At 39.6% G+C, this 11,089-nt stretch overlaps 1 protein-coding gene across 1 annotated transcript; it reads left to right on the top strand.

Moving 5' to 3' along the window:
* The first annotated feature begins 1,118 nt into the window (after positions 1-1,118).
* On the top strand, positions 1,119-11,089 carry LOC132112778 (YTH domain-containing family protein 2). Its single transcript, XM_059520435.1, has 6 exons — positions 1,119-1,332; positions 1,497-1,521; positions 2,518-2,597; positions 3,669-5,291; positions 8,377-8,439; positions 10,020-11,089. The coding sequence occupies exons 1-6, from the start codon at positions 1,306-1,308 to the stop codon at positions 10,041-10,043; spliced, it is 1,842 nt and encodes a 613-aa protein (XP_059376418.1). The 5' UTR covers positions 1,119-1,305; the 3' UTR covers positions 10,044-11,089.

Raw genomic sequence — 11,089 nt, 5'->3', positions numbered from 1 at the left:
CATATAACTCACATGTTATAGGCTATGTTAAAAATTAAGTAGTAGCATGTACTCAAGAATACGCTTGGTCCACGTCTGCCATGACTTGGCCAATGGACTGACTCATATCAATTTGCTGCATAATCATGAGGACATCTAGTGGCGTAAAAGTGACAGTGCAGATATTATTTCTACTCGGGTTTTAATGGTCTATTAATGGTCACGGCACACAAATACAATTTAAACTCGTTATATCAACACTAAATTACTTATATTTTCCTTTATTCTCTTCAACAGCCCAAAACATATCATTCCTTAGAAGGAACTTTGTTTTGTTCGTAACATGAGAGTGTCAATAGATATTTTACATTGACATAGACATTTTTTTAAATGTTGATGATAACATATTAAGATTTGTAATTTCAGCCAGGAATTGTTTTTTTTTTTACTAATAAACAAGCTAATGCCACATAATTCTTAAAAACTACCCAATAGGCCTACATCCGGATGATTTTTGCAGTTGTTTGTCTCGTCATTCACAGTGTTTCTTCCAGAATTTTGTTAGGAAATGGCTTTAGTAAGTTTAAAGGACATTACAACAACTGGCAATCATAGCAACAACACCAACTAACAGAGGAATTAGTGAAGTGAAGTGAAGTGAAGTGACATTCGGCCAAGTATGGTGACCCATACTCAGAATTTGTGCTCTGCATTTAACCCATCCGAAGTGCACACACACAGAGCGGTGAACACACACACACACTGTGAGCACACACCCGGAGCAGTGGGCAGCCATTTATGCTGCGGCGCCCGGGGAGCAGTTGGGGGTTCAATGCCTTGCTCAAGGGCACCTAAGTCGTGGTATTGAAGGTGGAGAGAGAACTGAGAACAGAGGAATTAGAACAGAGGAATTAGAAAATCAACTTTGTTGTATATTTTAAAATGATGTATTTTAAATATTATATGTAATTTATATATAATATTTATATATAGAATAAATAACTTAGTTTACGATTAGTACCGCTGCGCTGGAAACAGATGTGTAAATGTGTACATCCGCTGATCACGCAGACACCGCCTCCTCCTCCTCCTAGCCATGGAGTGGCGCTGTACCGCTGTAGATAAACGTGCGGCGGCCGCTCAGCCATGTTGAAGTGTGGAGGAACTGCAGCCCGCCATTGTGTGTCTGATCTGCAACTGTAGCGAGAGAGAGAGAGAGAGAGAGAGATAGACGGGCGCAAAGAATATAAAAACACACACATTTCCCGTTGACTTTAACCCGCAAATAAACGCGCAGTCTAACACACAGTCTCCGGGGAGAGAGAAATGTCAGCCAGCAGCCTTCTGGAGCAGGTAAAGAGAGGCACTTTGTGAACATTGAACAGAAGTGGCGTCGAGGCGGGTTTTTTTCTCTCTCGCAGCGCGAGTTCAGGCCTGAGCTTCATATAAACCTTCGTTTATTCTCCCTCTTTCCTCTCCAAACTCACTCCTTCATGAATCACCTGGACCCAATCCAGAGACCGAAAGGCCAAGCAAACAAAGGTAGGTGAAGTGCCGCTATGCCGGTTTTGTGCTGTAATAATAAGTGTCGTTCTGGTGCTGCTGTTAGCAGGCCGAGTCTTCATACCAATTCCGCTAACAATTCAACCACTTAAACCATCTTAAAACAATCGCACGTGGACTTACAGGAGAAATGGGTATTAAAGTAGAGAATCTGGAAGGTTTTAGTTTCTCACATGTGTGAGGGGAGACTGTTTGGAGCCCAAGCTAGTTAGCCGCCTAGCACAGTAGTGAGGCCGAGCACAGATAAACGCGTGACACACACTCAAGCACCTGAACACCTCCTACACTCTGCGCGAATGTTGTTTTTAGGTGTTTTCTTCGAATTTAATGCTATAGATGTCTCCCGTGTACTTAAATTCATAATTTCTGTCTGGTCAAGAGGTAGTGGTTTAAGCATGCTGCCAAGAGGAACCTGTTAAAAGGATTTTCAGCACCACACTCAGGGTATCAACCTTTCACAATCCAGTTGCGGGTTGAATCACTGCGTATGACCACGTGGACATGATGTGAGAACTTTTAGTCTTTTTATTTTAATCCGTTTTCAATTTAGAGTTGCGTAAATGACGTTGATTTGCATATATTATTAAAGAAAGATACTATAGAAGGCGCACAGTGATATAAAAGATGGTGAAATAATAAAACCAGTGCAGGCAAGTAAGAGCTAACGTTAAATAATTACTATATATTGTGTAAGTTGATTGAAACACAAATACACACCTGATGCACATTTTTTTTTATCTATCATCACCATCTTGCTCCAACAAAAGGGATTTGACATTGTAATCTCCGCTTGTAAATACAAACATCCCTGTGTTACATAAACGTACCATGACTTTTAGTTTTGTGCCTTGGAAAGCAGTCGTAAGCTGAAAAATTCCCAGATAAAAGGTTCAGCTTTGGCCTGATATCACAATTATTACATCCATTTCATTAGACGGCTTTGTTCTCTAACTTTCTATATCTTTTTCTTTCCAGTGCAAAACGGATCTGTTTCCCAAAAGGATACTTTGAACGATGATGAGTTCGAGCCTTACCTGAACGCTCAGCCTAGACAGGTAGGTCTTGTTTCAGAGCTGAACAAAAGAAGAGCAGGGCAATTGTTTTTGTTGCTTGTTCTCTCAAGGATTTATTATGTGGTCCGTAATTGCATCCTGGTCTCTAGGCTTTGTTTTCTTATTAGCGTGTCACCATGGCACTCTACACTGCCAAAGACTGTATGAGAGTTGTTTAAAGAGGTGTGTGGACTTAGTTAAGTCATCCATCATACATATTGATATATGACAGCAGCAGATATTTAGTTGCTGTCTAAATTGTATTGCATGTAGATGAGTCACAGGAAATTGTGCAAAATGTTGAGCAGCTGTTCACCAGGAAGTGATGAAAGGTGATTAAGGAATGAAATAATTAGCAATAATTACATTTGTGTTCCTGCGCAGATATTTTATAATGAAATTATTTAAGTGATAAATTCTCCAATTTGTCAGTCCTAGCGCTAATATATGCCAAAATAACGGGTGTTCTGGCGAAAGATTTCTTGTGAGGAAAATGGGACACCAATGAATAAAGGGTTTAGTATTTACCCTGTCAAAGGAATGCTGGGATCTTTTGAAGGGAATATGTGCCACTGTTGCCCTCACAAAGCTGATTGCTGTTGTTGAAAATATGAGCCTGGAGGGGGCCGGTCCATGACCAGTCCCAAATGATCTTCTCAAAGCTATCTTCCCAGGACTCAGCATGTCAGCAGAGTTCTTTTAGTACAAAGTTTCAGTGCACTTGAGGTTATGGTGAGCAGGGCTGAACAGAGGGATTAGTTTTTTTTTTTTGTATTTGATCTAAAATACAGTGAAGACATTATTTTATTGCAATTTAAAGTAAAATGTTTTAATATACTTTAGAGGAGTAGAGGGTAGAGGATATTTAATGACAGTACAGAATTGATATGGTGCTGCTTTTACCCTAATGTTGCACTTAAACTTGTGTATATTGTGAATAAACTTGTGAATATTTTACCCCCCCCCCCACATGTATTTACCTTTTACTTGTTTTTCTCATTTACTTGCTTTTATCAGCCTGTGCAACTGACTATGCTCAATAGGAAGACTTATACATTGTTCTTGTTTTTGCAGAGCAATGCCTATACGGCCATGTCCGACTCCTACATGCCCAGTTACTACAGCCCCTCGATAGGCTTTACCTATTCGCTGAATGAAGCAGCATGGTCTACAGGCGGTGACCCCCCGATGCCTTACCTGGCCTCTTATGGACAGCTTAGCAATGGAGAGCACCACTTTCTCCCAGATGCCATGTTCGGCCAGTCTGGGGCACTGGGGAGCAACCCTTTCCTGGGACAGCACGGCTTCAACTTCTTCCCCAGTGGGATTGACTTCCCTGCCTGGGGGAACAGCAGCTCTCAGGGACAGTCCACACAGAGCTCAGGTTACAGCAGCAGTTACGCCTATGCTCCTAGCACACTAGGAGGTGCTATGATCGACGGACAGTCTCCCTTTGCAGCCAACGAGCCACTCAACAAGGCCGTGGGCATGAATAGTTTGGATCAGGGCATGGCGGGGCTTAAGATTGGTGCTGGGGACATGGCACCCAAAGTTGTGGGTTCTGGACTTCCCGGAGGGCCATTGAGTCAGGTGTCTGCAGCTCCCACCATGGCTTCCGCCTCAATGGCTCCTGCGAAAACTACGTCTTGGGCGGACATTGCCAGCAAGCCCGCCAAGCCGCAGCCTAAGCTGAAAACCAAGGGGGGACTTGGCGGGACGAGTCTGCCACCACCTCCCATCAAACATAACATGGATATTGGGACTTGGGACAACAAGGGGACTTTGCCTAAACCAGCAGCCCCACAGCAGACTTCAATGCCCACTAATGGACAGCCGCCCAATCAGCCGTCCCCTCAACCAGGTGCTACTGCTGGTGGGATGCCACAGCTGCCCCTCAGCAATGGACAGTTAGTGCCTCCCACCGGTCAACTCGGCCAGCACCCTCTTTCTCCAGGTGGCCAGCCTGGTGCTGTCCCACCTCCACTGTCCCAGGGCCCTCCTGCTACCCAACCCTCCCAGCCGACCCGTTGGGTGCCACCGCGTAACCGTGCCAATGGCTTTGGGGATGCAGCAGGTGGACCTGGCCAATCCCCTCCAAATTCAGGAATGGGTGGTGTTGCTGTGCCTTCAGAGCCCCACCCAGTTCTGGAGAAACTGCGCATGGTGAACAACTACAATCCCAAGGACTTTGACTGGAACCCTAAGCACGGTCGCATCTTTATCATCAAGAGCTACTCTGAGGACGACATCCATCGCTCCATTAAGTACAATATCTGGTGCAGCACAGAACATGGCAATAAGCGTCTGGACGCTGCTTACCGTTCGATGGCCAACAAAGGGCCGCTCTACCTGCTCTTCAGCGTGAATGGTAGCGGGCACTTCTGCGGCGTGGCCGAAATGCGCTCGCCTGTGGACTACAACACTTGTGCGGGCGTGTGGTCGCAGGACAAGTGGAAGGGCCGCTTTGATGTGCGTTGGATCTTTGTGAAGGACGTTCCCAACAGCCAACTGAGGCACATTCGTCTGGAAAACAATGAGAATAAGCCGGTGACCAACTCCCGAGACACACAGGAGGTTCCGCTGGATAAGGCGCGTCAGGTTTTGAAGATCATCGCAAGTTACAAGCACACCACCTCCATTTTTGACGACTTTTCACACTACGAGAAACGTCAGGAAGAGGAGGAGAGTGTAAAAAAGGTAATCTGCCATGGCGTAGCTCCATCAGGAATAGCCATTTTTATCCAGTTCCTTTGATGTAAGATTTGAAATGTTAGGACCACTCTTGTTCAATATTTTGTCCTTTTGATATTATGAATTTATTTATGCTCTTGGAATTGTTTACTTTATCAAATTCAAGAGCATAGTAACATTTTCTGTCACATACCCATTTACATAAGGATATGACGTACAAAAAGAAAATGTTGATTGGAAATGCAACCTTAAATGGTGCTACAAGTTTTTGTACACAAGTTGTTCTCCCATCATTTCCAGAGTCCCCTTAAAAGGGTAGTTCACATATAAATGAAATTTGCATCATTTATTCGGTCATGTCTTTCCAAATCTATGTGAATTTCTTTTAAACAAAAGTTTGTTTTTTATAATTATTGTATGGGCAAAAATAGCTGAAACAATTATTTAAAAGAATGTTGAATAGAATTTCTGTGGAAGGAAGTCAAACAGGTTTTAAATGTTAAAATAATTTATTTTATTTTTTTTTTTGAGTGAATGAGCAAGCTATACCTTTAAAAATGTAATTAGAATTCAAATAAAATTTCTCACTCAGCTAAGTTCACTCAGTAGGATAACATTTACAAATTTGAGTCCATATAACGTGTTTGGTTTGACCATAATCTTAATGTCGAATGACATACATGGGGTTGAAACCACCTTGAAAACTTCTACCACAGTTGTGCTGGGGCTTTTGTTTTACTGTTTAGCACTGCAAGAGAACATCAGTGTTTGTTTAAAGGTGTGTTTTTTTTTTTTCTCAGTTACATCAATTCTCAAGTTACTTGAGCAACATTTTGCACGTTGCATGTCCGTATTTCAGATTTGACCAAACATCTGCATTAGGGCTGTCAACGAATATTCTAAATTCAAATATGTATTCGAATAGTTTTAAAAAATCGAATTTCGAAGGTGAAAATTAATATTCGAATAAAAAAAAATGTGGAAAAAAGGCCCGCTGTAGTAGAGGTGTGGTTGTCTGCTTTGCAAGTGGTCGCGCTAGCGCGCCTGAGGGTTCAGGGACAGGTCACAGCCTCACAGGAGTCGCACTGTCTGGCACAGCATCACTGCTGAAAGTTGACGCGTCTTCATGGAAGATGCCAGCAAGTGCAGAGCCCAACTCGACCGCAGCAGAGAAAATGAGGTAAAATTGTTGACCCGCGAGATTGTTGTATGCAAGCTATTTAAGATACAGTTAGCATACCATTCGACAACTAGCAACATGAGGTCACATCTCAAAAATGTGCACCCAAATGAGCATGGCATAATGTGTGGAACTCCAGTTAAACAGTCACGTCTTGACACTTAACGCTACTTTGCATCGCCCGCCGCAAGCGCTTTGTCTGCAACATGACAAGAGGCCATAACGGATAAAATAATTTCGTTCATTTGTAAGGACATGAGACCGATCAATGTCGTGGATGGGGCAGGCTTCGGGGAGTTCTGTCAAGCGAAATGGATCCGAGGTTTGATTATTTATCGTTTCATGTCAAGGAAAAGTTCCATGTTTACCACAGCACATCTCGCTCGGAGCATTCAATGTCAGTTCTATATGCTGTAAAACTTCAATTAATATTAATAATATTTGTTTCAATCACTGAATGAAGCCTGCTATATTTGGGACAACAGTCGCGACTTTAAATTGCTTGCACAAAAATTTATTTGTTCATTTAAACCATTATGTGCAGAGAACGTGAGGGTGAGAGAGCGTGAGGTCTGCAGTCTTGGCCATTAGTTGATTTCCTTGTTTTTGTGTAGGTAATGCGTTTTCATATGTTTAAACTTAAATAGACTATCTATACAAGTAGTTATGTCTCTTTGTATTATTTTTGCCTGTTATTGACGTAATGCGTGTCATTGACAACATGCGCAACCAGATGTTCGAATATTCGTGTATTTTTTAGAGGGAATATTCGAACGTCAATTTTGAGCAATTTTGACAGCCCTAATCTGCATGCATGTTTTCCCCCCACAAGCCAAATAGTGTGAAAAGATTTAAAATGCTACATAAAAGGAGCATGCTTAAGTAATATATGGGTATGATCACCTTTTATTCGTTTTTTTTTTTGTCCATCTCTTTGCTGTGTTTTCAGTTTGTGTGTGTGTGTGTGTATTTGGCTTGGGGTCACTTAGTGTGAAATGCACAATAAGCATATAAAATGTACTCATTTACTGTGGTGAACAGCATTTACAGAGTTTTCTGACAGCTCATAATTATCTATTGACTCAAATGAAAGCCCAAATATCCACCGTTCTGCTTTGTATAGTGTGGACACTAATGGTTTTTCTGCCATGTGATTGTGTGGTGCTGTTGTAGCAAAAGAAAGGTATTTTTAGAGAATTCGTTTCTTTACCGTGGTTATGTGGACAACGTGAATTATGGCTGTAAAGCTTCAGAATAGAGAGTTCATATTACACTTCTTTCTGTATACGTGGGCTAACATCACCAGGTTAGCTCACTGAATGCCACATGCTTTTAGCAGGACAGTTCTTCTGTTTGAATAAGATGTAATTGCTTTATTGTGAAGTATTGTTTAACGAAATGCACCTTGAAGCGAAATTCGGTTCCATCTTTGTTTGCTTTTATTGTCCTTATTCCTAAAAATGCTGGCACTGTGGTTTCCGCTCATGTCCCTACACTGAATACAGACTTGTTTAAGATTGGCTTGGAAAAACTGAATTTTCGTTGTTGTTTTTAGTGTGGAACAGCTGTTAGAATGAGAGAGTACTATATCAGAGTTTGCACCCTTCAGTGTCTAGTAAATCTTAGTGGATGTCATTTGCAATTTTCGATTTTATTAACATGTTGCAAAACTAGTTGTAATATGACTGGAGAAACCTAGAAAAGAAAACTTGGAAATAATTGTATAATTTCCAGACCAGAAAAAAAATCAGGGAGTTTCTGTAGTGGATATAGATGTCTGGAGGTTCTGGTTATGCTTGTCTTGAAAAAAATTACTACTTAATATACAAATATTGTCATTCTCTGTAATTTGAATTTGAATAATGGTTGGTATTTCAAGAGGATCTGATTAAAATGATATTTTTCTTTCAGGTGGAGGTTCAGGGGAGTGACCCATACTCCAGTAACTCCAGTCGGAGCCACTACAGAATGCAGGTGATACATCTTGCAGATTCAATCCTTCTTCATATCAACCTCTTTTAGAGATGCTCATTTTAATCGGTTAACAGACCATAATTTTTTAAAAACAGATTATAACAATCAGTCAAGTAATTAATTTTTTTTTTTCAGTAATTTATAACAAATATTTTAAAAGGTTTGCTGCATGGTCAAAATTCGCTACTGTATATAAATGTCGCATATTATTTCATTCAGAAATAGGCCTAATGCCGAAGCGAAATGTTTACAAACATAATTAACTCTGTAAACATAGCTAGGCTATTTTAGTTTCAATTTAACCTTTTATATTTAACCGTAGCTTAGAAAAGAACAAGAATAAAAAAATTAAGCTATATAAACGACAAGCCAAAGCGAATTAATTTAAGCTAAAATTAAACTGAAACCATCTTTGGTCTCATTCATCACAAAATCAAATGTTTCCTATTTGCAGTAATGTCAAAATATTATGTATCCTAATTTAAAATAATCTTGTCAGTTAATCAGTTAATGAGCAACCGTTGTGGGTTAGGAAAAATAACCGAAATGAACATCCCTAACCTCTCTACTATCTATCTGCATGCTTGTAAATAATGGGTTTAATTTCTGTTAGTTTCAGTAGGCCCAGCCATTAGGCATGTTAAAGCACATTAAAGTAATGTTGTTAAAACATTAAATCATTTAACAATGTTAAACATTTTCCTTACAAGGGTGTGGGTATAATAGCTATAGATAGATTTAGTTGGGATTTAATTTGATTAATAACCTACTGGTCATGTAACGGTAGTATTAAACAGTTTGGGAACAGGAAGTTGGTGGTGTTTTGTTTTTTTTCTTCCTCGTTTTTGAAAGTAATTACTACTTTGAAAAACTTAAGTTAAAACATTTAAAGGAATCCCGGGGAAATTATTTCTGATTCTTTAGAAATATTAAACGACAGTTTTGTTTTCAGCATTTATAACAGTAAATCTGCATATGTGAATAATTGTGGAAGAATTTTGTAACACTGAAAGCTGGAGTAGTCACTGCTGAAAATCCCGCTTTCCCATCATAGGAACACATTACATTTTAAAGTGTATTGTAATAGAAAAAATGTTTTAAGTTGTAGTAATATTTCAAAAAGCAGATTTACTGTATTTCATCAAATAAATGGAGATCAAGTAATTGTTACCTCCATCTTTTGAGGTGTACTTAAAAAAAAAAAAAAAAAAAAAAAAAAAAAAAAAAAAACTGACTTAGAAAAAACTGTATTAATCATTTATTTTTATTGCACAATAAATCGCATGTGATTTTGTCATGGGCATCTCATCAGTAAAGCCGGTTCTGGGATTTAGTAGTAAATCTCCATCAACTGCTTTCAGATAGAGCGGCATTTAATACACAGAGCCGTAGTTTGCTAATAAGAATTCATAATGGAAGGCGATTTATGAACACGATTTTTGTGTAGCTTGTCAGTGAACTATGGCTCTGTGTATTAAATGCCGCTCCATCCGTTAAGACCCAGTCTTTACAGAACTTGCTTTCAAAATGTCCTCCCATCATGGGTTGTTTACAGTTGTTTTATTCATTCTCTTTTCCAGGAACGCCAAGGACGTGTGAAGTAACAAGCACTGCTTTGGGCAAAAGACTGACAGGCCCTATTTCTCTCCCCAATCTTACCAGATATTTTCAGAAATTATTTTGGGGAAAGATTTAACCAAGGATTCAAAAAGAGGAAAAAAGAAACTAAATGAAGACTCTTCTTTGATTTCTGTTGACCTAAAAGACTTACTTCGAACTTGTAGTAAAAGAAATGACACGATTATTCATAGGACTACAACTTAATTCTATAGGATTCTAATAGTGAACCCAGTACTTTTTTTTTTTTTTTTTTGGGTCCCGTTTTTGTTCTACTGCCTCGTTTGCTCCTAAATTGTTTTTTAGAAAAAAACATCTGCTTTTACAATCCAAGCACATGGCATTGCTTCTCTCCTACTACAATAGTGAATTTTTTTTTTCTTTCCCCTCTTAAATCATTGAGTTCTATTGCCCCGGATCCTGTATAGGCAGATTCCCCCCTCATTTCTCTGTTAACCCTCACCTTCTCTTTATTGGAGCTGAAACCATCCAGTCAGGACGTAAAATGATCGTCTCTTCCTCAGTGGATGTTCCATTGTTGGTTAATTGGCCACAAGTCAGTACAAGTCTCATTACCTTCTGAGGGGAAAAAAAAGTTGACCAAGTTTCAACCAAGATTATAAAATGGAAGAAAAATGTAATTCAAAAAAATCTAATGAATGTTCAGGAATGTCCTGAGTTTTTTCTGTTCCTGTTTTGTTTTTGTTTTTTTACTGTGTTGGTAATAGAGGGTGTTTGGCAGGGAACAGTAAACAGAGATGCCGATTTGTTGAGTTAAGGCTTTTGCTCATTGGATCAGTTTTATAGTGTACAAAAGGGGGCTGTGTTTGAGAGTTGTCAGTTTATTTTCCATTTACTTTTTCTTCTGCAAGTTAAAGATAAATTTTTGCTATTGGGCTACTCTCCTCCCATTTATTTTTTTTTCCGTTCTCGTCTTTCTCTTCTGTTTCTTAAGTCTGCATTGAGGTGGGCCTTGCACCCTCTCTTTCTCATAATCAGTTCATTAAAAATAAATGTGATATACTCGGCAGAA

This window comes from Carassius carassius, chromosome 32 (assembly GCF_963082965.1).
Source record: "Carassius carassius chromosome 32, fCarCar2.1, whole genome shotgun sequence".
Taxonomy (NCBI): domain Eukaryota; kingdom Metazoa; phylum Chordata; class Actinopteri; order Cypriniformes; family Cyprinidae; genus Carassius; species Carassius carassius.
This window is presented reverse-complemented; position numbering and strand designations above follow the sequence as displayed.